The 26,924-nt window shown below is 41.5% G+C and overlaps 1 protein-coding gene across 1 annotated transcript in view; it reads right to left on the bottom strand.

Annotated features, from left to right (window-relative positions):
• Window positions 1–26,209, bottom strand: part of ADAMTS5 (ADAM metallopeptidase with thrombospondin type 1 motif 5) — a 44,578-nt gene extending 18,369 nt beyond the window's left edge. The window contains exons 1-3 of the mRNA XM_036243149.1: window positions 24,976–26,209; window positions 13,406–13,538; window positions 2,261–2,428 (exon numbers count right to left, since the gene is read on the bottom strand). Coding sequence (XP_036099042.1) covers window positions 2,261–2,428; window positions 13,406–13,538; window positions 24,976–26,079 — 1,405 coding nt within the window. The 5' untranslated portion in view covers window positions 26,080–26,209. The remainder of the gene's footprint in view (window positions 1–2,260; window positions 2,429–13,405; window positions 13,539–24,975) is intronic.
• Between the last annotated feature and the right edge of the window lie 715 nt (window positions 26,210–26,924).

Below are 26,924 nucleotides of genomic sequence, written 5' to 3'. Positions count from 1 at the left end.
TATGTTTTTGGTTTTTATATACCATGAGGTCCTTTGGAATAGACATAGAGAGATATACAGAATGTGTAAACTTGTTGCAAAAATTTAATAAATCTGAGTGTGGACTCTTTCAAATACAGAAATATGTTCAGAAATGAAGACAATACTAAAATCATATTTACTACACAGAAACTAAGATCATGGATTCCACAAACGTTAAATAAATGAATCATTCCAAAATTATGGCAATAAGAAACAGGATTCTGCACAGCATTGTAATTAACTGACCTAATACTTGCACAGAAAAAAAAATTTTGGTCCCACTTTAGCCATAAGTATTCGCTGCCTTAGCAACTAAATCCTCTCATTTAGTGATTCAAAGTTTAACTCAACCTTTTGGAATGTGTAACGTGTGATGCTGAAATAATATATTAATGTGATTTCATTTTCAGAAAGCCTGAAAAGGAAAAAAACCCAGCAATAGCAATATTAAGAGTAGAGAGTAAGATTCCACCCAGGAGGGACTATACTAAATATTAACTTGATACATGTAGACAGGCAGATAATTAAGTAAACACTCATTTTGGGAGTTTATCAATATTGTAAACTGAGCTAAACAGAAAATCCCTACTCTATTATTAATCTAAAGGAAAAACTCAGTTCATTAATTCTTAGTATTGTCTCTAAATCTTTGAGATTTTGAGATGTCCTTTCTATTAACAAAGAACATGTATTTTGTACTGAGGAAAATTTTGAACCAACTTGGGCATGGATTATATTTAGGAATAGGAAATTTTAAAAGTCCCATGTGGATAAAGCATTTCTACGAACAGAGCAAACAATGAGTTAATGAATAGATTTTGCCTACAAGATACCAAAGAACCATGTAGCAGAATTTATTTTTGTATGAAACAAATTAAATTTTTAATTGTTTTGGCATTATGAACCCAGCACTGAAGGTGGTGAGCTCACCAAGAAATGATAAATATATCAAGCCATAAACTTTGTGGAACTAGGAAAAAACAGTTATCACAGATTCTCTTTACTCAACTTTGAACTATACATTATAAGTTAAATTTATGGACAATTATTATGCTCAAGAATGTCTATCATATTCAATTCCACCACCACTTTTATAAAGAGACAAATTTTAAGAGAAATAAAAACAAGAAATTAGAGCCTGGCCAGTGTGGCTCAGTGGTTGAGCATCGACCCACGCACCAAGAGGTCACTGGTTTGATTCCCAGTCAGGGCACATGCCCAGGTTGTGGGTCTGATCCCCAGTGGGGAGCATGCAGGAGGCAGCCATTCAATGTTCTCTCTCATTGATGCTTCTATCTCTCTCCCCCTCTCCCTTCCTCTCTCTCTAAAATCAATAAAGGAAAAAAAAAAAAACCCACAATGAGAATATTTCCATTTCTGTAATATGAGAAGCTTGAATTGAGTGGTCTCTGAAGTTCTTTTAACTCCAATGAGTCTACTCTCCACCGTCTCTAGTGTTTTAAAATAAGGAATGCGGGGAAGCTTGCAACTGCTTATTTCAAAGATTGCTTATGGGTCAGAATTTATTATTTCTTAAAACTGTGACCTACTTAATATTTTAATATAATCCACTAATCCCAGATCTAGAGAATTTAATAGAGTATGCCGTGCTCTTGAGCTGTATCTGAACGAGAAAGCCAAAGAATTTCTTTTGAAGTTCTTAAAATATTTTCTCCCTGTTCAGATTGATTTTCTATTTCTATTCTTCAGTTTCTACTTTGCCTTCAGGAGTATCTGCTGTCAGGATGAAACCAAATCCTTCCAGTAAATGGAAGTCTCAAGAGCTTTCTTCCCTGGCTTTCTGTTGCCATAAAGAGAATCTGACAGAACCGGCACCTACGTAACCACACCCCTATAATAGGCATGTAACAAATAATTCTGCGAGTCATATTAATAGCAGGGATGCAAGATGTCTGCCAGCATCCTCACAGGAAGCCAGTGGTGAAAGAAGGAGCAGAAGCCAGGCTTTCAGGCTACTAAGCGAGGCCTTCTGTGTGGTCTCCCACACTGCTTCTCCTTTGAACTTTTCAATTCAAAGGCAAAAATATCATCACTACAATGCCACCAAGGACGTTGGCATGATGCACAACAGACAGTCTCTTGCTCTTTTTCTTTTGACACTATCTAAACCACCCTTGTTTTAGAAGGCAAGGTGAAGGTCATGAGGATATAATGAAGAAAATCTCGTAACAATCCCAAGTTTTGTTTTTGAGACTCTATTGTCCTTGCCAATACCTACCATGGCCATCGTCCAGAAATTCTGTGATGGTGGCTGAGGCGCATTTGGACCAGGGTTTGGATGCATCGATGCTGGTTAGGATGGAAGACATTAAGCGCTTATCTTCTGTGGAACCAAAGTTCTCCTCACAGAATTTGGAATCATCGTGGGAGAGGCCAAGGAGATGTCCTAAGGGAGAGAATATGGGAAGCACACATCAGAGTGATTTTGCGTTTCTATTCTTCTGTGACAGTCACACTAGAACTTGATTTTTTTTCCCCCCCATTGTACACAAGTTCATTTTAACTGCCTTCTCCCTCAGAGACTGGACCCCCCAAGGGCATGAAAGCTGCATATAGTTAGAAGCAGTCACTTTTAGCGAACACTTAGAGGAAATCTGAAAGTTACAGTAAGGAGGGGATGTTCCCACAATGCATCTGGATCACACATGCTCAATGATATGTAGAAACAAGGCCTTAGCTAGAGTCACGAATTTGCAAGGCAACTGTGGGATTATGTCATAGCCCTCACTACATATTATTGTGATTATCTGTCTAATTTTCCACCTTCTCTGATCAACCATAATCCTCATGGGATCTGGGAACATTTCCACCCATTGACTGTTGAATCCTTTGTATTTAACTCAATGTTCTGCAAGTTACAAACATTTAGCAGATGACTCGTATTTTCTTAGCCAAGTTGCTATACAATAGATGACTTGGGGGTGGGGTGGGAAAGAGAGAGAAGTGAAATTAGTAACTTTCTGGTCCCCTGCAAAGATAAGCTTGTTTTATACTCTTTCATTTCTTCTTGTTATTTAGTGAGTTGTGAATGTTTACTAATTGCACAAATACACGACATACTTTTGTTTACATTTAAGAAATGCCTAAAATACCAAGATGCCCATCATGGAGTGTTAGAGCTTGAAGAGCAAAAAATATATTGGGAAGGGTTGTCCAAAATCACTCAACAAGGTGGCACTTGTGCTTATGCCTCCCAACCATCTTCTCCGGGCTACCAACCACTGCCTTCTCCATTCTACAACGTCGATATTATATCACAGAGTTCGTGACCATGTTCTTATGATCCAACTCAATTGGTTCTTATTACAAAAGATTAATTTTTACATAGTCTAAGGATACCATGATATGGTGTGCTAAATCTAAAATACTATTAAAAATAAATCGGGGGTGGCAGTCTAGAAACTGAAAAGTAGGAAATAGATACTTGGGGTAGCCTTTTCGCAGAAGTTTATAGAATCATACACAAACCACTAGACAAGAATGTAGAAAATCCTATTGAAATTATAGAATCGTACACAAACCACTAGACAAGAATGTAGAAAATCCTATTGAAAAATGATTGCTGCATTCTCTGTGGGTTTCTGAATGCCAAAGGCAAGAACTTGGGTCATTTCACCAAAAAAGTCCAGGGTGTACCAGTGAAGCACAACAGAGATGAAATCGTTCACACTGCATTCCAACGACTTTTGGCCAACTTGTTAAATCACCAACACCTCATAACAAAGTTGTCCACGGAGCAGCTGGTTGCTGCTATGGCTGAAATTAAGTAGCTCGGGCTTGGTGACCGTCTGAGGCTCAACATTTTTATGCCATTTCGGAGGTTATTTACTTCAATAGCATTTACTAGACCAGCAAGTTTTCTTTGGGAAAACGCCTCACCAGCAGTCACGTTTTATTTGGTAAGTAGCATGAACGTGCATCGCAGTCTGCAAGGTACACCCCAGATAACACGCGAAAGAAGACGGGAGGGTTTTTTTCCAGCTTTGAGGTGGTAGGTTGAGCTTTTCAGGGAACCCACAGCTCACAGAAAAACAGAACCTTTCATTCATGTCCTATTTGAAATGGCTTAAGGTGACTTAGTACATCAAACATGGGTTTAGAATGCACTCTGTGCTTCTTGAGTTTTTCCAAGGTAGAGTCTTTATCAGTGGACACTGGGGTTTGTGGGGAAATTTCACACTTGCGTTTTTTTACCCTGGCATAAAAGAGGGAAAGTGGCCTAAAGTGACCTCTGCAACAAGATATTTATTTGAATCAAGGTTTTATATTTTAAAAAATGTAAAGTTTGCCCTGGCTGGTGTGGCTCAGCGGTTGGAGCGTCGGCCTGCGGACCAGAGAGTCCCAGATTCAGTTCTTGCTAGGAGCACGTACCAAAAAATAAAAAAGTAAACTTTTGCATTCTATTTTGTAAGGTAGGCATATTTATGTAGTGGACTAATAGCTTTATTTTTCTCCAAATCTATATAAATAAACAGCACTTTGCATATGCTATTATTGCATTATTATGTGTATTAGTGCATGAAGGGACTGTCCCTTCATTTAGAGGGTAGGTTTTAGATTTCTGATTTAAAATGCAGGCCATGTGGCAATCACCAAATTCACTTTGAGGGGCCTGAGAGAGTACCTCAATTTTTTTTTTCCTGTAGTGTGGTAAAGCATATAATTTTAAAGATCTCAATAACATAAGCAAAGCCATTTATTTAGTAAAAGTTTTGTATAATTTTATGTATATTTTGGCATGCTATTGTGACTTTCATGCTGCCTAAATGTACTAATTTGTTAACGCGACTTCATTTCTGCTGAAGATTCATATAGGAAATTCTTACGTGGCCATCAGAGAAGATTGCCATGCTGAGCATGAACAAATCTGAGTTCCACTTCAGCGAGAGCTAAAAGGGAATGTGAATTTCCTAAGATCTCCGAGAGTGAGGCAGGGACGGACTTGCTTGAGTGTCCGTTAAGAGAGACTCACTCTGGATAGATGGTCCGTCCTCCGGGAAAAAAGTGTGTCAGCTGGCTGGGACGGCCATGCTCTCTCAAGGGCAAGGAGAGTCATGGGCAGGATGAAGAACATTTCAGCACCCAAAGAAACAGGCAGCCAGGAGCACAGTCGCTGGAACCAGGGCACAGCGACAGAGACCCATGTGACTTCCTTGCCGGAGCCAGACAGGAATGAAAATGGAAGATCAATGTGAGGGATGTTGGATCTTCTTCAGGAAAGACGTGACATACATACCAAAAGCTGTGAGCAGGAAAAGAAGTGGTAGTTTGCAAATGTGATCCCCCAGTCATTAAGCTAAGACATCGAATGCCAGGTATGAAATGTGCCAATGTCTTCGACCCCTAACATGGCAAGGTGCACGTAGAAGCATAAGCTGTTTTAAAGGGGACACTCTCGGCAAAGACAACACACTAGAACACTAACAGCTAATTCACAGAGAAAAATCCAGCATCTAGGAAATTTAAAATGGAATGTCCCAGCTGACAACAATATATTTTGAGTACATGTTGTGAAGGGAAATCAGAATTTATCATGATGTCATTGACCGCCTAGGGCATCGCCTTTTCCAGGGAGAGTTTGCTCATAAATCACTCACAGAGATATTTAAAATTACAGATGTGGAAGGGAGATTAAGTATTTCTCCCAACGAGCTGCCTCCAGCTGCCTTAGCGTGGCTGGGACTCACACACGTGCCCCGGAGAGAAAAACAGCAAGTGAAGACTGTAACGGAATCTTGGAGAAAAGGTTTACAACTCCTAGAGTGACTCGTCGTTTTCATTAAAAATGTATTTTATGATGCGTTTTTAGAACAACACAAGCAAAGTTATTTGAAGGGTGGGGCCTTGGAGAAGGTAGGGGGATGGATTCCAGAAACCCACAGAAAAGCCATTGTTACCCTTGGAAAGACAGAGAGATTCATCTTTCTCAAGTCAAAGTGCAGGAAAAGAAAGGCGAAGAGACTCAAGGTAATTCCGGAGGGTAAAAGAAGAGCTTAGAGAAAGCTTAACCACGCTCTCTAGGTAAAACACGAAGTGAAAACTCCTAGTGGATTAAGGTGACAATTCACTGTCTGGGTTTCAAGTAGAGGTCCCAACGTCTTGATTTAAGAAGAAACTAGTCTGGCCTGTGTGGCTCAGTGGTCAGAGCGTCAGCCATGGACTGGGAGGTCCTGGCTGGATTCCTGGTCAGGGCACATGCCCAGGTTGTGGGCTCCATTCCCAGTAGGGGGCATGCAGGAGGCAGCTGATTGATGTTTTTTCTCTCTCTCTCCCTCCCTCTCTCTGTAAAAAATCAACATAAACATATTTAACAAGAAAAGAAAAAACTACTTTTGTATTTGCAACCACTTATAAGAAGTAGACATTCAGAAGACTGAAGAACAGTTATTTTAATTAAGCCATCTTGTCTAACATTACCATTTTCCTTAGTGAATCTTTAATTCTCAATTGATGTAAAATCCTGAGGCAATTAAGATCAAATACATGTGTGCAATGGGTGCACTTGTTAATGACATTTGTATTTATACACTAAATAAGAAAAAAGAGTATTAGAGAGGTCATAATAAAATATAGAGAATAATATAACTGTCTAATCCAGTATTTTCGAAAGTGAGGCAGCCACAGCAATTGTATCTTACTGTTTAAGATCAAGGTGTAAATCATAAATGCTTTTGTAGATAATACTGATCTATTCTTAATACATATTAAAGCACATCATAAATACAGAAGTCTTGTTAATAAGTGCCCATCACCCAAAGTGATATCAGGAAGGAGTGCATTTCAATTAGGCTAAAGAAATGAATTTTATGATAAACTATGTCAAAGCAAACACTATAGTCTGAGTTATATTGTGAGTTCATGTAGCAAACAATTAGTCACGTAACAATTTTTCTGCTAGGATAATCACCTTTTTAAATTGACCAATGGATGTCATTTTATTAAATAAATTTCATCTTTAATATTTAAAATATATATTTTTAAAATCATCTTGCATCCCTAAATTCACAAGTGAATCTGGTGTTAGAAAATCTGAGATAATGTTCACCTGGGTAAAGACACATTACTTTAAAGGAAAATGTTAGTTCAGCTTCTTATTCAACTCAGGTATTACTGTACAACCAGGGCTGACTTATAACATTAACCTCAGGAAGGAAATTGGTTGTTTTTCTAAACTTTGGTCTGCAAGTTAAACAGAATTTCAAGCTCTTGACTCTTGACCCCAGAGTGACCAATGGACGAGGGGATACAACAAGCACCACATCCTAAAAATATGTCACAAGAAGCTCCGTAATGTGTTTACTTAAGAAAGCACGGCCCAGCTGAAGCATCTGTCTCTTAATGAAATCATGTTTTTATTTTACCTAATTTTCCAGCTGGGATTATTGAGGTGCAAGAAGGTCTTGCCAAGGGGTTGAAAAGTGAGCCAATAGCTCACATGGGATCAGAATCTAGAATCCTTGCAGAAGAAAGCCGGGAGCGCCAATAACCGAATTGCACATGTCTATTCAAATGCAAATTCTTATGTAAAAATAATAAAACTCTTAAGCTCCCATTTCAAAACGTTAAACACAAATAATAAATATTGCATCAACTGGAAGGAACAAAACCTAATTTTTTTCACCTGATTACTAGCTGTGTCAATATCCTTTTGAATCAAATTCAAGATTGTCTCCTTCAAAATGAGCATCAACAAACCATTAGACGAGAGAGGATAGTATCAAAATCTTGGACTCTGGATTCAGATAAAATGGGTTCCAATGTTAGCAATATACTAGTTGTTGACCTTTGACATGTTTAGAAATCTCTCTGTATGTCAGTTTCCTCCTCTCTTGGGTGACCCATTGATATTTCTTTCTTTATGGCATTTTCTGAGGATTCAATGATATCAAAGATGCAAAGTGCTTAGAACCTAGGCTTGACAATTATCCAATGCCCAGTTATTGTTAGCTACTTGGTTGTTTTCACTGATCTCCTGGGTTTGTTACACTTTCACTTATGCGTATTCCAGTCCTCGGTTGTTTTGGTAAATTTTAACATTCTAGACACTCTTGATTTGGGACAGAAGGGGACATTTCTAATCATAAGAAGAAAAAAAAATCACGCATGAAGTGTGTGATATATTTACTTTTTGAGCCACCATCAACTGGTTGGTTTTCCACATATGGCAGGCAGTCTACAGGCCTCCCCTAAAGAAATATGAATTGGGAGTTGATTAAAAAACAGACAGCTGTCACTAAACACTAAATCTCTTAATGCTGCTAGACAGACAGTAAAGACCTATTCCCACCTTTCATCTGGGCCCAAGAAAGACACAGTGTGGCACTGTCCCAAACGGCATAGAAAAAACGCTCAGTTCGCGCTGATTCAAGCTACGGGTTTGGGAGTAAATACCAAGTTTAATCCTAGCTTCCTTTGGCTTCACATCCCACAGCCAGCCCTGACATCTGACTCTACGCACTTGGCTTTGGTCTGCGGTGTTTCCAGGGCCTCTGCAGCTTTTCAAAACATGGCCTTGTTTAATCTAATCATCTACGGGAGCAGAGTCACACGCAGATCAGCACAACCGGAGAACTCGCTCTGACCACAGCAAAACACCGGCAGCCTTGCTTTGTGTCTCCACCACTTCCCACGTCTCCAGCCGAGTAGCTGGCTTCCGCTTTTTCAGTTGCCTGCTTTTAGCTTAGGAAGCATTTTGGACTCGTTCACGGCGAAGAGATTCACTTAGCATGTTTTCTAATTAACTACCATAAAGCAAAGCTCCGGCAAGTTTGCAAATCATGGATTTCATTAGTCTAAATAAAATCAGATTGTTCCCCCCGCTGTATTAGAAGCTGGCCCAACATCAATAAAATTATTATTTTGAAGAACCATGTGTGCAGCAGGTGAAATCTTTATTATTACAAGCTGATAATAAAAGTTTGACAAGTTAAAAATACAAACTCAAAATATAAACTTACATTCCCTTGAAACTTTCTATAGCTCACATTTGGATTGTAAAGTGGCTGTAGCCACATTCTTGCCTGCGCTCAAGGAACAGGGATGGGGACTGTGTTCTTGATGGTTTAAAGCAACTTTCATAAAGGTCCAATCGACTGGGTCCATGTTTACATGCACGTAACATAGAAAGAAGGAAGACAAAGAATTGCTGCCTCTCGAGAGTCGAGGGTGATCAAAATCTATTTTCCAGAAGACTGCATTGGCATCAGTTGAGTTTGCACCTCCAAAATCTAGGTCTTCCTTAGAAAGAAGCAGCAGGGAAAGAGAAGTGTTCCAGTTAACATGCGGGACATGAAAAGAGTCACTTTGCCAACTGTTCACTTAACCCACTTCACTCCGACTTGAACGTCGTGGATAGAAGAGGGGCCAGAAGGGACTTCCGGCTGGTCTCTCTTTATCTCACGTCTTAATGCTCAATATGAAAATTTTTCAGATGGAGGCAATAAAAGGACAAAGAAAAGGCTGATTCAAGTACAGTGACTTTGTCTTTTAAACCTCTCTCTATAAAAAGAGGACACAGCGGGGCATTCTGAAACGTTTCAAGTTGGTTCGTGAGTGTCTTCCTTAACCAAATATATGCTTCACAGCTTATAGCAGAAATAAAGAAGAAAAAATATGAAACAGCCTGAACATGGTCTCCTCAGCTTATGTTTTGAGCCTAGTAACATATTTACAGTCTGTGTGAGTGAAGCAAACTGCACATTTTGAAATGGGCTCAAGCGAATTCGAACACTCAGCCAAACCAAGGTTTCGAAAGGTCACTTTCATCACCCTACGCAGTCTGTATTGTCAACCTCCAAATCTGAAAAGGAATGTATGTCTGATATATGGGAAGGGAGGAAATTACATGAGAAGGATGGAGTAGAATTAGAATCCAGAGCATGGTAGCTTGTTACAGGGCTTCATGCAACCACCCACAACTACAGCACTGGAAATCGACCCAGAAGCAGCATCACCCAAGAACACACTGGCTGCAGAGGCGAGACTGTAATTACATGCAGATGATCAGGAAATGTTTTGTAAGGTTATCTTCTCTAAATTTTGTAAGGCTCATATTATAACACACGTGTTCACAATTTTTAGGCAAAAAGTGAAATTAAAGAATAACTAAGCAATTAGAAAATGAATGAAAGCCAGATCCCTTTATGAAAGGGGAATTATATCCATATTCCTCTATACTCATACCCTGAAGTTCTCAGATCGGGCCATATGTAATGCAAAAGAAGGGAAATTAAGTAGGCAGAGTTTGATTGGAGCATGGATTATAGGGAAGTCTAAAGAAGTAAATAGAAGGGGTCTAACCGAGAAATTAAAGGGGACTCCAGGTACTAGTCATATGTCAACGATTCAGTTTGACTTTTCATCTAGAAACCCACATTTCTTCTACATTGTTGTCTTGCAAACTATGTTCAATATTTTTGGACCATTAAGAAGAATTTGTATCGCACATATCTAGTTTTAATACAGCATTTGTTCCCATCAGTCTCTGGCATCTTGCCTGTCAGACTACTGCATCTGCCTGCGTGACTCGAGACCCTCGGTTTAGGATTCGGGATTCAGGAGAGCTGGGAAGGGTGATGCTGGGAGGTTCCTCACTCTAGCTCGGTCTGGAGAGTCAATGCAGCCCCCAAGAAGACGCATTACTGCGGGGGGGGGGGTGTTCTCTTACAGGGAAGTGTCCCGTAGTCCGTCACAGTGGGGAAAGGGATCACTACAGACCGACCATGAAACAGCCCTTCCCTCTCCCCAAACTGGGAAGAACCAGCCTCTGTCTTCCCAGAGGCTTAGAATCTTTCTTATGGGACTTCCATTACTCTGAAGAGTGGTGATTAATTGCTGGTGTACTTTACAAATCTCCTCTGTTTCATTCTAATCTTGTTGAGTGTTTGGACTAATCTCTCCGAGGCCCTGATGCAGAGGAGGCAGGTGGCCGGTTCCTGGGCAGCGCTCACATTTCTGCAGCTTACTCACTCGTGAACACAGACATGCAATAAATGTTGAGCGAGGAGCTATATGAGGCTGTAGCTTTTCTTAAATGCTCACCCGAGGATATGTTTTCATTGATTTTAGAGCTAGAGAAAGAGAAACATCAATGTGAGAGAGAAACATCAGTAGGTGACCTCATGCACCTGTTGTGACCAAGTGGGGATCAAACCTGCAATCTAGGTATGTATCCTGACCAGAAATCGAACCCGACACCTTTTGGTGCACAGAACGATGCTCCAACCAACCAAGCCCCCCCCCCCTCCCAGGCCCCAGGCTGTATGTGTGTACACACACACACACACACACACAAGTATATTTTTTAATCCTTACCTGAGGATATTTTTCTATTTATCTTCAGATAGAGTGGGAGGGAGAGAGAGAGAAATATTGATGTGAGAGTGACACATCAACTGGCTACCTCCTGCACGACCCCGACCACAACTGAGGACTGACTGCAACTGAGGTATGTGCCCTTGACCGGAATCAAACCCAAGACTCACTGGACCACAGGCCGATGCTCTACCGCTAAGCCAAACCGGCCAGGGCCCAGGCTGTATTTTTAATCAGTTACTTTTAATAGGGCATGAGCGAGAGACAGATGAAGACATAATCCCATCCCTTGAAGCTCAAATGGCATATGGGTCTTAAAAATAAGGCCTGGGGTGGGGCAGGAACCGGGTGGAGGAGGGCGATGAGGGAAGTAAAAGGGGGAACATCTGTAATACTCTCAACAATAGATAAAAAATAGATCTCTCTCATATAGATCTCATATAGACAAATACTTTTTCTTCTGCATGTTTGTTAAATATTTATATGAAGCACAGTTATATATCAGAAGCCTTAATTAAATACACTTGAATTTATATTTTAATAAAAAATTAGTTCTTCTAGCCCAGCACAACACAGAGCAATGGACTCTTAGAGTGTCTAAATGACTGGCCTGACACAAAACACAGACTACGAAGACAGAGCTGGGCTTCATCTGAGATCTTGGGCTCCGTGAGCCGAAGATGCTCAATGAATGAGGTGTTATATTGAATTATTATCAGCGGTGCCTCTGAATAGTTTCTTATGTAACAAATACATTATGTTGTTTCTTTGTTTGCTTATATTATAAGAAGAGTGTCAGGTAAGAAAATTAACGTCATGATTAATACATAAGAATTAAAATTTAATTACTGTTCTCTATTTTACTGCTGCAATACACTGACTTATGCAAGTACACCTTTGATTGGAAGTTATTTTAACTTCCCAAAGAATACATAGAAACTAGAAATCAACACCTTGTGGAATATCATCTACTAGGAATGTGAAAAAAGTATTAACTTCTATTTAAAAATGAGGGTGTTAGCTCAAAACGCTAAATTTGTTCAATAAAATATAGCAAAAAAATTACAGTAATTTTCAAATTTTCCCCTCCAAAGATGATGCTAAAAGGTGATACACACATTAAAAATGTAAATGAACTATTTAACTAAAAAGCAAAACAGATGTCTATAAGGATATCAACAACAGATGGTATCTACAATCTACCCAATTTGGTCCTGAGAATGACTTCATGAAACAGGCCCTGTTATTCATATATTTCAGATATAAAAACTAAAGCTTCGAAAGTTTAAATAGTGAGACCCATGTGGCACATGTAGAAAGTACTTTAGCCAGAACTGAGCCTAGATGTGTCTAATTCTAACATCTAATCCTAAATCCTAAACTCACCTCTCATTTACATAGTAGCCTAGGTCAATGAATAGGAAACACATATTCCTAACTGTTAGGATATTTTTCAACAGTGAACTCAATCCTATACTTCTAGTTTTAGGGTTCCGATGTGTTTCTTATGACAAACAGATCAGTTAAATGACATTTTAAAACAAACCCTGTTGACTGTTGAGTTTGGTTTTATATGCTTCGCTATTAAAAAAGAGACAGGAATATTTACCATAAGCTATGGATTACCTTTGATGGGCCAGACCATTATCACTCACAATGAAAGAAAACATGATAAATTTGTGTGCAAAGTGCTTAGCTCTGCACGCGTTAATAGAGTCTTGAGTAACTTCTAGGAGGAACATCTCTGAGTTCCATAGTCAACTGAGAAAGAGGTCCTCTAAGAGTCATTGAAGGATGCTTAAAAGACAGTAGCAAATTTCCCTTACACTTTTCAGTGACACTGTCAGACAGGAAACATCGACTGTATGCCTGACTTTGCCTTCCCTCTCCCTTATTCGTTAACCCTAAAAGTGCAAATATAAACAAATGTAATCCCCAAGAGTACATCCGAACCAGGAGAAATCTGGAACTCATCGCCAAGCATTTCGGGTCCTGCTGCAGCTGTCACACGTGTTTGGCTTGGCGAGGGAAGAGAAAAGGCACTGCATACCAATTTCGTGAGCCACAGTGAAAGCTGCGTGGAGGCCATCGTCTTCAATCACGGCACAGCTGCGCTCCGGAGAACATATGGTCCCGACGTCTGCCATTCCCAGGGTGTCACATGAATGATGCCCACATAAATCCTTCCCAGGAGAAAGAAAGAAATCATTAAAATCAATTTACATCCAAAAGGGTCCACCTTGGAGAACCACGTGTTCACCGCAAAAGGCAGCCCTGGGGTATGTTTATGGCATCACCTGTTCAGCTCTGGAAACAGTCTAAAAGCAAACTCATGGCATTGACTCTTCTAAGCGTCTCTGAGCCCCAGGAGCACAGAAGGGTAAGAGGACTCAATTACATTTAAAAAGATGTCGGAGGATTGTAGCTTGCCCTTTACCATCACAGACGGAGCCTTCACAAAGCTATACACCATGTATGCAGACACACAGGTCATGGATCACTTTCACATATGGTCATGCTTAGGACAGCCCTAATATTCCGACCTAGATGCATGCTAACTTTATCAGAAGCCTGGTCTAATCATTTATTTTCTATCACAGGGGCAAACGGCAATCACATATTTGTGGCAGAATATCAACTTATCAGTAATTTGGATGGGAAACTAAATTTTAATCTAAAGCATAATTCCTTGAAAGATCATCTCCTAATTTCCAAGTTGAGTTGTCATTTCACAGGTTGTGTCTTCAGAAATGTATGCATTCTTATTCACAGTATTTAATGTAGTATTTCTCAATCTGGTCAATCCTCAGATAATACATGTTATATATTGTGTTTATATAAGCGAGTGTATGCAATTTTCAGGGGAGAGGTTGTATTTTAAGAGATTCTGAAAGGGGCCCATGATCATACCATACTAATGGTTACAAACTATAGATTTAGATTTAAAAAAAGACATCTATAGAACAATTTAAAATCGAGACATATAAAGAGAAAATACAAGACAAAATTTTTTACATGATAGATCTATCACAATAAACTTTCCCTTAAATGCTATTTGACATTAGAATGTATAATGGACATTAGAATTTCTTATGCTTGACTACTGTTTCAATAAATATTGACAGTGTGTACATTTATATCCAAAAAAAGCAAGATAGTATCCTAGTAAGCCATACGTAAATAACCAGAATAAACAGATTTTTTAAAAAGTATTAATTAGTATAAAGATGATGATTTACTAGTTGAAATAACATGTGCTGTTTCTATTACAGGTATCATCTTTGTATCCCCATTATTACAATGTCTGGCTTATGACAGGAGCTCAACAAACATTTGCTTAATTGAGGGGAATTGTGGTGTACTATCAGTCACAATGCAGACCTCACACACCTTTAACATGTTGTGTGCTAGTAAGACCTCAACGGACTGCAGGAAACCAGCACAAGATGATGTTATTACTACCTCACGAATGCTACCTACTCATGGTCAACATATTCTTCTAACTCTTCTCTACTTTGCCACATAAAAATCCAACCAAGGTGGAAAATGTTTAAAAGATATATCCTATAATCTCTCTAGTACATTTTAAGGTTCTTATTGTGTTCCATGTGTTATGAGGTCCCAGCTGTGATGAATTACACTGTGGCTGCCATCTTATTATAGTTTCAGACAGTGGAGATCTCAGCCAAGCAGCCTTGGTGAATCAAGTCACCAAACCAACAACAGCCAACCCAAGTTTCCTGTGTATTCTTCTATGTCATCCCGTGGGCTCTCAAATTACAGCTGTTGAGAACAAATTAGTAGTTTTAAAATTGAAATTGGAACACGCTTTTGCAAAATACTCAGTCTTTGAGATAATAATATAGTACAATACATTTTTAATCCATTTTTCCCTCAATCATTTTAGTAGCTATAAGACCAAAGACCTAGGTCATAGTTTAAGTGAATTGCTAGAACTCTCAGTTATTTCTGCACACACATGCTTTTGTAAACCAAGATTTATGTTTATCTTCACAAGTTGGGGTTCGCTATCTTCAAATAGAATAATAGAATCCAAGAATTGTTTCCTCTGCTGGCCTCTTATTTCATTAATAGTCTTGAAGAGCTGGAGCAAGTGGAAATGGCCCTCCTGATCTGAACAAACTTCAATCTGGATTTTTCATATCTCTATGTTTACTGCTAATCAATTGCTCATTAGAGGCCATCAATCCTCCTTGTCGTTCTTGAATTGCATCAAACGCATTCGCTCTTTGCCATGGAAATGTGTGCATGTGATAAAATTATGATCAGAAGCAGCTATTTAAAAAAAAAAAACACACTGATTAAACCCCTTGACTACATAGTCACTCTATATTTCTGTCACTATAATTATGTAAAGTGGCACTCTTTCCATTTAATTCACAGTTTCAAACCTTGGCAGTCCAGTTATGGTTTCATCCTCACGATGAACAATAAATGCCTGTTAGTCTTTGTGATTCAATGTTCATTTCCAATGTATAAAAATTCAACTTGTGCATCAAATTATTAAGAATATAGCACATTACACCCATGTCTATTTTTTTATGGTGATTGATAACAATATTCACAGGTGAGAACCATATTTGAAATTTATAGACATTTATATTATTATTCACAGTAGGAGTAAGAATACTATCAGGACAATAACATCTATCTATCTATAATCTATTTATGTATCTACCATCTATCTATCTATCTATCTATCTATCTATCTATCTATCTATCTATCATCTATCTATCATCTATCTATCTATCATCTATCTATCTATCATCTATCTATCATCTATCTATCTATCTATCTATCTATCTATCTATCTATCTATCTATCTATCTAACATCTATCCATCCACCCATCTGGATCTGAGGGAAAGAATACTGAAGAAACGTGTCACATACAGTATTCACAAAAGAGGTAAATGAATTAGTGCTCACAATAGTTTTTTCTGCTTGATTAGTGTAGATCTGAAGGTAAGTTATATCTTTGTTATGTTAAAGGGGTTCTTTTCATACAGGATCAGTATCTTATCACCATGGTATTGATAGTCAGTAATGCAATGGGAGACGTAGTAAAAAGTTAATAAATGAGGATTGCATGGGTGTGCAGAGACTGAACCAATGGGCTTGTGGTGTGGTTTTGGCCAGGAGACAAGACCGGGACATTGTATCTGACTGAAAAATGGAGCCAAGGTGGTCATTAAGACCGATAAAGATTTGATAGGGAGGTCATTGGCATGGTAACCATTCACCAGGTTTGACCATTTAAGATGATTTTGGCCATTATGAATATGGCAATATCTGTGACTTATGATGGAATTTAGAAGAACTAACAGTACCCCAGACCTAGTCTTGCAGTTGGAGTTGGGGGCAGAGAGCCAAGCAAAGTATACTACTTTGAGAAGCGGATGCCAAGAAGATAGTAGAACTTGGAGAATCCTGGTGGTCAGTACTGGGTGGTAAAAATAAACCAAGCAGATGTGAACATTCAAAGTAAAACAAATAACAGAAGTTGTAGGATTTCTAGCCTTGCCCAGAAGACTGGTCTCTCCTGCAGCATAAATGTGCTAAAAAGGAAAGGAGCTAAAAGGAAACACATGCCAATAAGAGCACATGTCATCACAACTGAAGGAACAGCAGCCAAGAGAAGGAAGAATACCTTGTACAGGAGAATTTGGTGTTAAATAACAGCAAGTTCTGTTACTATAGATATCACCACCTGGTAATGGCAAGTGCGGAGCTCAAAGGAAGGGCATAGAAGAGGGTTTATCTAGTCCAGGATGTTTATCTGTCACCCAATTCCTTTGAAGAAGGATTTGTGATAGAATAATTATTCTGGTGTGAAACGTATTCTAGTCATAATATTACACAAACATACATTTACACACTGCAATCCACAATCCCTGTGGATCTGTTTCTTGAGGTATCATTTGCCTTTCTGGCTACCCCAACAATAAAGGCCTTGATCTGGATTTCAGTAGAGACTACATTAATTGAATCTGTTAGTCCAACCATTATAATAACCCATCTTATGCAATCTCTGTTCATGCTTCTGATACAACTAAGTAATGCCACACACAGAGCCCAGCTGGATTAAGGGCCAGAAAATCCAAGTGTATTTATTCCTCAAACAATTATGGTGTGCCCACAAATCTGCCAGACACTGTGCTAAGTGCTGACACTGTGGTACACAATAAAATAAGAGCTGATCCTGACCCTTAAGAAACATGAGGATCTAGTGAACAAAACAAATATGTTATGAGGGGAGCATATTGTGCCATTCTGTTATGAACAGATTGTTGAGGGAGCACAGAAGAGGAATTGATGAGCTCTCTTTTGGGGAATCAATAAAGGTGTTTGGAAGGAGGCAATTGGATCTTGAGGGGTAAACAGAAGTCTGACAGTCTCAGAGGAAGGAAACTTTAACAAGGAAACATTGGTGAATCTGACAAGAGGTGGTAAATGGCAGGGTCTGTTTTGGAAATGATATGAAGTTTGTTGGGGATGGAGTAGACAGCATGTGTTAGGTTCAGGGCTATCGAGGAAGCTAGAAAGACAGTCTGGGCCCAGAGTTCCAAGACAGGAAATGTCTCTGATAAATGTTCAGTAAGAAGAAGGAGAAGAAGGAATAGAACAAGCTGTGGGTTGAGGAGAGTAGATGCTTGGAAGAGTCATTTTGGTGAATGGGAACGGAAGCTAATTAGAGATAACAAATGAAAGAGTGATTGCTTTTAATTCTAACTATATGGGTAAGAATCATCATGTAAGTCATTTGTATGCTTTGAAACAAAGTTCCTTCATTATTAACATAAGGAATTTGGACCAGGTGATCTCTATAGCTTTCCAGTTATACATGTGTTGGTATTAAATGAAAACATTCCAATTTATAGATACAGAAGTTAAAGTTCAGGGACAGTAAGTGTTCAGAGTTGGTAGCTCGAGACTAGTGAAGCTGAGATTCAAACCTATGTCTAAAGATTCCAATTCCCAAACCTACTTCACCATGGTACCGTTAGATCATTACATAGGTTATTGTCAACATTACTCTTATCTTTTACATTCATAAGTTGAGCTTGGTCAAGCTAGTTTTTTTTTTTTTTGCAACATATAATACAATATAGCCTTTATCTCTTTTGTGTGTTTGGCATAACTTAGTAGTTTAGAGTCATACTAAATATACGAAATGCACTGGGAAAGATGTTCCAAAAAATAAGAATATGGAGAAGAGGGATAAGAAGGCTGGTGACATCATTAACTAGCCTCTCTGGTTCTCTACTGCCATATATGGTAGGTCACTATATGTCACTACTCCATCTGGCAAAAGCCTCCTCTAGCTGTCGTCTCTTTCCCATTCATTCTACCTTTCCTTCCAGACTAGACTATCAGCCCAGGCTGATCCCACTGTCATCTGTAACTTCCCTACCTATATGCTGCAATAGGTTACCTTCTTAGACCCCAGATATTTTTATTTTTAGTGATAGGTCACATTCAATATTATCTTGTATTAGTTTCAGATGTACATACAGCATAATGGTTAGACAATCATATACTTTACAAAGTGTTCGCCCCCAATATATCCAAAATACTAATTCAAAAGAATATATGCACCCGTATGTTCATCACAGAGCTATTTACAATAGCCAGGATATGGAAGCAACCCGTGTCTATCAACAGATGAGTGGATAAAAAAGTTGCAGTGCGTGTTTACAATAGACCCCTTACTGTAAGATTCCTCCATTCCTCCAACATTTAAAAGACACAACCTTCGCCCGCCATTCCACCTTGCACAATGCAACCCAGGCTTCCTGTCAGCCTCTACTGAACCTTCCTGGTCCATCGTGTCCATTATTTTCTGTGTATCTCACCCACGTTTTGCCCCCCAAACTTGGCCTCAATGTTCCTTCTGCCAGAAAGAATGAATTAACGCACATCCACCTTAATTTAACATTTCTGACTTGATCCCTGCTTCTCCATGTCTGGTGCCGCTGCTGTCATTTAGACCACCCGAGCCTCCTTTTGAAGATTACTGGGTCCACACAGCTATGTAGGCCAGGAGGCTTATTCCAGATCACACCTCTGGTCACTGCTGTTTTCTTCCACAGATGTTCTTCTAATGTAATTTACCATTTAAACTCTTTTGCACAGTGCTATAAATTGACTTGGGCCCCTCCCCCACCTCAAATTTATATGTTGAAGTCTTAAATCTCCCGTGGGACTGTGTTTGGAGATGGAGCCCATTAGAAGATAACAAATAATTAAGGATAAATGAGATCATAAGGGTGGGGCTCTGTTCTAATAAGATTAGTGTCCTCAAGGAAGAGATGCTAGAGTTATCTTTCTCAGTCTCTCCCTCCCTCTCTCTCTGTCCACCCATCCCCCACCCACATCCCATGGAAAGGCCCCAAGGACTTGGAACACACAGCAAGAAGGTGGCAGTTCCCAATCCAGGAAGAGAGCTCTTACTAGAAACTGAGTAGGCTGGAAACTTAACCTTGGATTTCACAACCTTCCAGAACTGTGAGAAAATAGGTTTCTGTTGTTTAACCCACCCAGTCTATGGTATTTTATTTTAGCAGTCCAAGCAGACTAATACGTGTGGCATACAATTTCTTCAGTAATTTGGTCGTTATTGTCTTCTCTAGATTAATCTGTCACCCTTCCACTCTGATACTGTCTGTCCTATCACATTTCGGCCCCTCCACTTCACAGAACCACCTGCTGCCTCTGGGACACTGCACATGATAGTTGTGTGTGTCCACAGTGCCTGTCTCCTCCTTATGAATGTGGCTAATTCCTACTCTTTCTTCCAAATTGAACCAGATGGGTTAGGCAGGCTTCTTATGTACTTGCATGACATCTAATGACCACATCTATCATAAAAGTCACCATGAGGTACAGCAATGGCCCATTTCTTTGTCTATTTCCTAGAACGATTCTTAGGAAATGGACCACTTTTTAAACCTCTGAATCCCTCTCTGCCTATTAGGAACATATTGAATATCTGAATAAATTAATTATAATATTTTTAGTTTAGAGAGCATTCGATGTAGAACAGACTACCTTCCCTGTTGTTTGTCAGCTGTAACTCTTAAAATATCATTTCTATTTCTCTTCGTGGAAATGTCCTTATCTGTCAAATTGCAATAATGATACTATGGTTTCAGATTGTTGAAAAGATTAATTGAAAAATCACTTATATTATGGATAGTATATCCATAAAGCTGGCTGATTCCAAATAAAATCTAACCATCCTTCAAGGGTCAATTTGAGTCTACATGTGCAATGAAGCCTGTATAAATACCCATAGGCAGGCCCAGCCGGTCTTTCTCAGTGGTTGAGCATTGACCCATGCACCAAGAGGTCACCTGTTCAATTCCTGGTTCAATTCCATGCCCAGGTTGTGGGCCGATCCGCAGTGGAGGGCATGCAGGAGGCGGCTGATCGATGTTCTCTCTCATCGATGTTTCTCTCTCTCTCTTCCTCTCCCTTCCTCTCTCTCTCAAGTCAATAAAAGAAAAAGAAAAAAATCTCTAGGCAGAAGTGATTGTTCCCTCCCCTCTCCTTTTGCAGATTTTGTATTTAGCTCAGCTGTAGCATTTATCAGCATTTTCCTAACATCAGAGTGACCTGCACATGTATCTGCTTGCTCTGCCCTGGTGATAAGCCCTGGCGGGAAGGTGTAATTTCCCATCTTGCCACCTCCAGATGCCTGAACAAGTGCCTTGTGTGCAGAAAGCATTATTGGCATGTACTGCACGAGACATTCAATAACAAACTAGGTTCTGTGTATTGTGCTATATTATCTGTAACACATTTAAATTTTCCAGAATATTCCTCACAATGTATTTATTTTTCCATTGTTATATAACTGGTTTATAATATTATATTAATTTCAAGTGTACAACATAATGATTCAGTGTATTTATAGATCGTGAAATGATTACCACAGTAAATTTAGCTAATAGCCATTACCACACACAGTTATGATTTTTTTTTTCTTGTGATGAGAACTTTTAAGATCTACTCTCTTAGCAACTTTCAATTCATCATTCATTTTTCAAATGTCAACTGGAGCTGGTTAATCTGCTCCAGTCATCCCAGTTTTGAGTTATTTCATCTTTTATTGATTGGGGTTGACCTACAGGCTATAAATCCTTGCTAAGTGTCCATTTTGGCTTTCAATGGGGTTTGAAGTGAAACAGGAGACCGATTTTTGTCAATCCAGCCAGCAAGCAAATAAGCACATACTTCTGCCTCCTCCAAGTTTCTAGTCTCCCTCCAGGGCCCCTTATTGTCTAAACCTAACCAGAGGCCAGATGGTAAAGGAGAAATGGTATCTGCAGAGTCCCTACCACAGCATTAGAAAGCACCCCCTATAGACAGAGTTAGCTGAGAGACAACTGCCTATTAACTGGCACACTGATAATGAATAATAAAAGTGAATGAACCTTTTATATTGTATAGTATCATAGCTGGTTCAGTCTCAAGTCAAAGCTTTTCATCCATGAATAAGGGAGGCTTTCACTGGCGTTATACCAGTCGGGATGGTAAACATCGTCGGTTTTGTTATCAAGCAGGTGGGGCTTTGGCTTCTAAAGAAGAAGAGTGCATGGTCTCCAAAATAGGTTTAAGAGTTTGCATTTAAAGAAAACACTTTAAAATAAAAGAGGAAGCTGGGAATGAGGAAAGGATTCTGGAAAGTTCAATGAAGTCCTGGGCAGATTGGATTTCTGCTGTTTGGTGGCAAAAGCGGTGTGAATTCCAGCATCGGTGCCATTCCAGAATGTAAAATGGCTCTTGTGCCAGAAAACTGACTGGTGCTAAAGTTTCTCTAATTAGAACAGTACCACGCGCTGGGGGACAGTCCTGACAATGAAGCGTGTTACTTTGATAAATGAATTACTAGCACTATTCTGCTGACTCCCAGACACAACACTCAAGGTGGCCTCAGCTAGTAAACAGGGGTGGGAAACATATCCTCACACATTTGCTTCATGCCTGAAAAACAAGTAATTTAGCAGAAGACATCTGGACACAAAATTTGAACAGAGCTCAGAGCCCATCAAAACATGAATTTCATGCCTTGGCGTCTGGCTGCTAAGCAACGGATTTCTGACATCAAAACAGAGTTGTAAAAGTAGGATCCTGGTGCCAACTCTGGGTATTTCTCATTGAAAATAAATAGCTGTGAACACTTTTCTTTAGGTCTTAAGATATCTGATTTCCATGGGACAGAAGAGCTCAGATCATTTCTCCTCTAGCCCAGGATGTGTTTTCCACATTCTTAAGTATTAGGCGGAGATTAACTTTACATTTTTGAAGTACTCTCAAGTGGACGCTACAGAAGAGACTTAGAGCATTTTTCTCGGCCCCTTAATTAATAACATTCTTTTATATTAGGTGCATGTATTCATAACACATGCTTTTCAAATATTTGGTTCTCATCAAATTTGATCTATATACCAGAAGGCCAGCCACAAACTAAATGACAACTGCTTACTAAAAGTGTGGCTGCCTGGCAAGGAGGTCATGGAGGGCCCATGCAAAGTCCTTTCTGTGTAGACTACTTTGACAAGTAAATGTTATTATAATACTGATTAACACTAAGATAGATTGTTCCTTCATTTCTCCCCTGCGTTTATCTATTTAAAATATACTGATAGGTTTCAGAGCTTGGAAAATAGGAAATGTTAGCTACCCAAACTCAAAACAAATCCGGAAAAAGCAACAGACAGATAGATCATTTAAATCACTGACTACTTTTGCCTCTTTCAGGGAAGCAGTGAGGAAAATCGTGGGGCAAGCAGTAAGAAGTAATCATCTTCTATTGATTTTTATTTATTTAAAAAAAATTATGGAATGTGCATTTGCATTCAAAAATGAAAGTGAAGCACTAAAATGACCTACTCTTTGGAGCTGTTTGCCTACAAAAGTATTTTTTCCCCTGTATTTAGAGAACTTCCTTCCATAAACTCTCTGGAGCCTCCTTCTTGGCAGCCTCTTGTAATGTAGGAAAGCAAAAAAATCCAGACACGGAAAGTTGCTCACACACACACAAACTTGGAAACCAAATAAGAAAGAAAGAGTTTTACCAGAGAACTTCACACTGAAGGCTACAAAATGAATGTTCTTCCGTTTCAAAGGTTAATGTTGTGCAGAGAAATTAAAGGATGGTTTCCAGGAGATCACTTCATGAGGAAAAAGATTTTCCATTGTGCATAGCACTGTGTCCTGCCGGGTTCTCTCTAAACTGCTGCCCTTCGCTGTCTTTGTTTACATGTGGTTTACATTTATGTCTACCCCATAACCACAAGTGTTTCTCCACTCCAAATGTATCAACACTATTCCTTCATACCAGGGTGCTTTGGTAAAGAAAGGAGAATTTGGTAGTGGAGCTCTGTAAGTCCAAAATCTCCTGCAAGTCACCACTGAATGTCCTACCCTACTCTGGTTGCTCCATTTCGTCCCATGATTTTGCATACTATTTCAAAGTTTCTTGTCCTTCCTCTCTCCTGGGTGGATAGCAAACACTTAAAGAATGAGCTTTGAAAGTCGATTCTCACCAGGCATCTGAGAGGCATAACCTAAAACTGCCCTTTGGAATAGAGCTGTGAACACCGAGACTCAGAGCTCCGAGCACGCCAGGCTCCAAACCAGCCCAGACGTTGTGTCTAAATGTCCCACCTGCATGGTGGTCTCATGATTGTGCAAATAGAGATGGTGTTCTTCCCAGAACCTCTGGGTCTATAAAGATCAATTTCTTTCCCTTCCTGTAACCATCTTCCTTAAAAGAGGAAATCCTGAGAAAACATTCTTCCCCATGCCTTGACTCTTTGCCCAGATCTTTCCACACTGGGGCTTCAGAAACATTCATCTAAACCCCAAAAATGTAAGCTGGATGTGACCTTTCACTGGAGCAGGCAGTGGTTGCCATACTGGGCAACTAAGCAAAGGAACCTCACTCACTGGGTTTCCACGTCCTCCCGACCTCCTGCATTCCTTCCTGCCCAGGAATGAGATTCCAGCTGGGAGAACATGTAAGAACTTCATTAGGAAGCCAGATTGAAAAAAGAGTCCTTCCTTTGGAAACTCTTCTTTCAACTTAATGCGGAAGAGGTTTAAGTAAGAATGCATGGACATTACCAAGGAGGGCCACGGATAAAAGTGGGTACAATGGATGAACCGTCAAGCCCATCCCATTAAGATGGGCAAAATTCTAGCTTTGAGTTCAGTGGAAAAGAGAAGATCCCTGATTTCAAAGACAAGTTTGCTCGCCCCCTTTTCCACTTAGCTATCTACATTTCCCCACACACTCTCGTCTCTTCTTCTCATATTTCTGCATCTATGACACCATATCTCGGACTAGAGACATCCTACCTGATTGACTGACTGTGTAAGCAGGTCTGGTTCTTTAAGGAGGCGGTTGTTCCTGAGTTTACCCTGAACACAGGAGCGGAGCTGGAGGCTGCGCGGTTATCCTGCAAGAAGCAGTGAAGCATATCCAGAGTGGCAGGTAGTTTGTGGAAGACTCAAGGCCATCGGTATGGCTGCCCCATTGACCTACCTCGGAACACCAGTGTTTGAATCACCCGCCTAGGCTGGACCTACCTCGCGAGTAAACAGGATGGCCGCATCGTAGTGCTCCTCGTGGTCATCCCCCAGCTGGTTGTGCTGGTGCTGCCACTTGCAGAAGTTCTTGAGAGTGGTGGCCGCGTTCTTGCTCACCTCCAGGCTCTTGTCCTTGTCGCCCAACACTACCACCTTCACCACAGCCAGGCGGATGTGGTTCTCGATGCTGGCGTGGCTGTATAGCCTGTTGGCGATGGAGGCCAGAGTCAGCAAGTAATGCTGCAGGCCCCGGCCATACATCTGCGCCATGGACGCGTCAGCCACCAGAAGCAGCTCCACCTGGCGGGCCCGGGAGATGGAGCGGCGCCGGCGCCGCCACCAGGTCTGTGGTCCCTGGCCCCCATCGGACGAGGGAGCCGACTGGTCCAGGAACTGCGGAGCCAGCGTCCAGCGTCGGTCGGGGCTGCTGTGCCGCGGGGGGCGCTCGCGGGGCCCTGGCGGGGACGCGGGGGTCTCGCAGCTAGTGCGAGGCGGCAGGGCCTCAAAGCTGAAGCCCTCGCGGGTGTAAGCGTGAAGGATACGCGCGGATCCGTCTCCGTACACGCGCCCGGTCTCTGCCTCGGCCCAGGGCCCGCGCAGCAGTGGCTTCAGGGTGTAACGCGCGTGCTTGACGGCGAAGAAGCCGTCCAGCCCACCGCAGAGGTCAAAGACAGCCAGGGATCGGGGGCTGCCGTCCACCGTGCCCCGGTAGAAGCAGTGGCCTCGGTGGCGCCCGGTCGCGCTCGGCCCGCCTCCTGTGGGCACAAAGCCAGCGGCGCCCACCGAACCATCCCGCTCCAGGTCCAGGAGGAACCTCCGGCCGCCCACGTAGACGAGGTAGCCCACCTTGCCGCCGCCGGAGTAGATCTGGTCGACGTTCTGCACCAGCCCACTGCTCCTGCGCTGCGGCGCCAGGGGGTGCGGGTGGCCCGGAGGCTCCGCCGGCTCCTGCGCCTCCTCCCACTGCCGCCGGCGGGGCTGGGCGGCCGCTGCAGCAGCCCGAGGCTGCCCGGCTTTATCCTGGGCAGGTGCCGCGGCGGGGCCGGCCGCGAGTAGGGGCAGGCGGAGCGCGCACAGCAGCAGGGACGCCCACCCGAGCAGCATAGTGCGCTGCCCGCGGGGAGGGGCTGCGCGGCGGGGACTTGATGGGTATTTGTTATTCGCTCTGAAATTACCGGGGCGGGAGATGGGGGCACACACACACTTGCTTGCAAGTTGAGTCAAGTGTCGTAGGGAGGGGGACCCAGGAGCAGCGCCAGCCCGTCCGGGCCGCGGTGCCAGCGTGCGAACTTTTCTTTGTTGGTTTGGAAAATGTTTGGGTTCGTGCTCCGGAAAGGGGGGAAAAAATTAAAAAGAGACAAGCCGGATTGTGGAGATTCAGCAAATATGAGAAAAGGGGCAAAATCCAAATCCTCCCCCAAGGCAGCCACTATCTCTGCACCGAGAAAAGTAAGGACGGTGCCGCGCACCAGGCGGTCAACTGGTGCGCGCTGCCTCCCGCCCCCTTGCTTCCCGGGACCCGTCGGCAGCAGGGTTCCAAGCTCCGGAGCCCACTTTCTTCCTTATTTTGTGGGTTTCCTTGACTCTAACGAAACCAGGAGGAAGGCAAGAGAGAGAGAGAAAAAAGCCATAGAAATTAAAACAAAAATGCAAGGGGCGGCCTGCAGCGAGTCAGTGGAGCGGCGGGTCCGTGTCCCTTCGGGCGCAGAGTCTCCAGCCCGCCGTCATCCCCAGTCGGCCGCTGCGAGCGCGGAGTGCAGCGCGAGCGCTGTGAAGATGCGAGGAGGTGGAACAATGAATTTATAGCGGCATGCCATCCTGCAATGGCAATTTCAACAATTCGTCACTGCAAGCTGCCTCTTAAAGGGAGAGCTTCCCCCACCACTCCCACCCTTCCCGGTCCGCGCCTAATCAGACGGGGGAGGGCGGGCCAGGGGGGTGATCGAGGA

The sequence above is a fragment of the Molossus molossus genome, unplaced genomic scaffold (assembly GCF_014108415.1).
Source record: "Molossus molossus isolate mMolMol1 unplaced genomic scaffold, mMolMol1.p scaffold_m16_p_5, whole genome shotgun sequence".
NCBI classification, from domain to species: domain Eukaryota; kingdom Metazoa; phylum Chordata; class Mammalia; order Chiroptera; family Molossidae; genus Molossus; species Molossus molossus.
The sequence above is the reverse complement of the archived record's forward strand: the minus strand, read 5'-3'. Positions and strand labels throughout refer to the sequence as shown.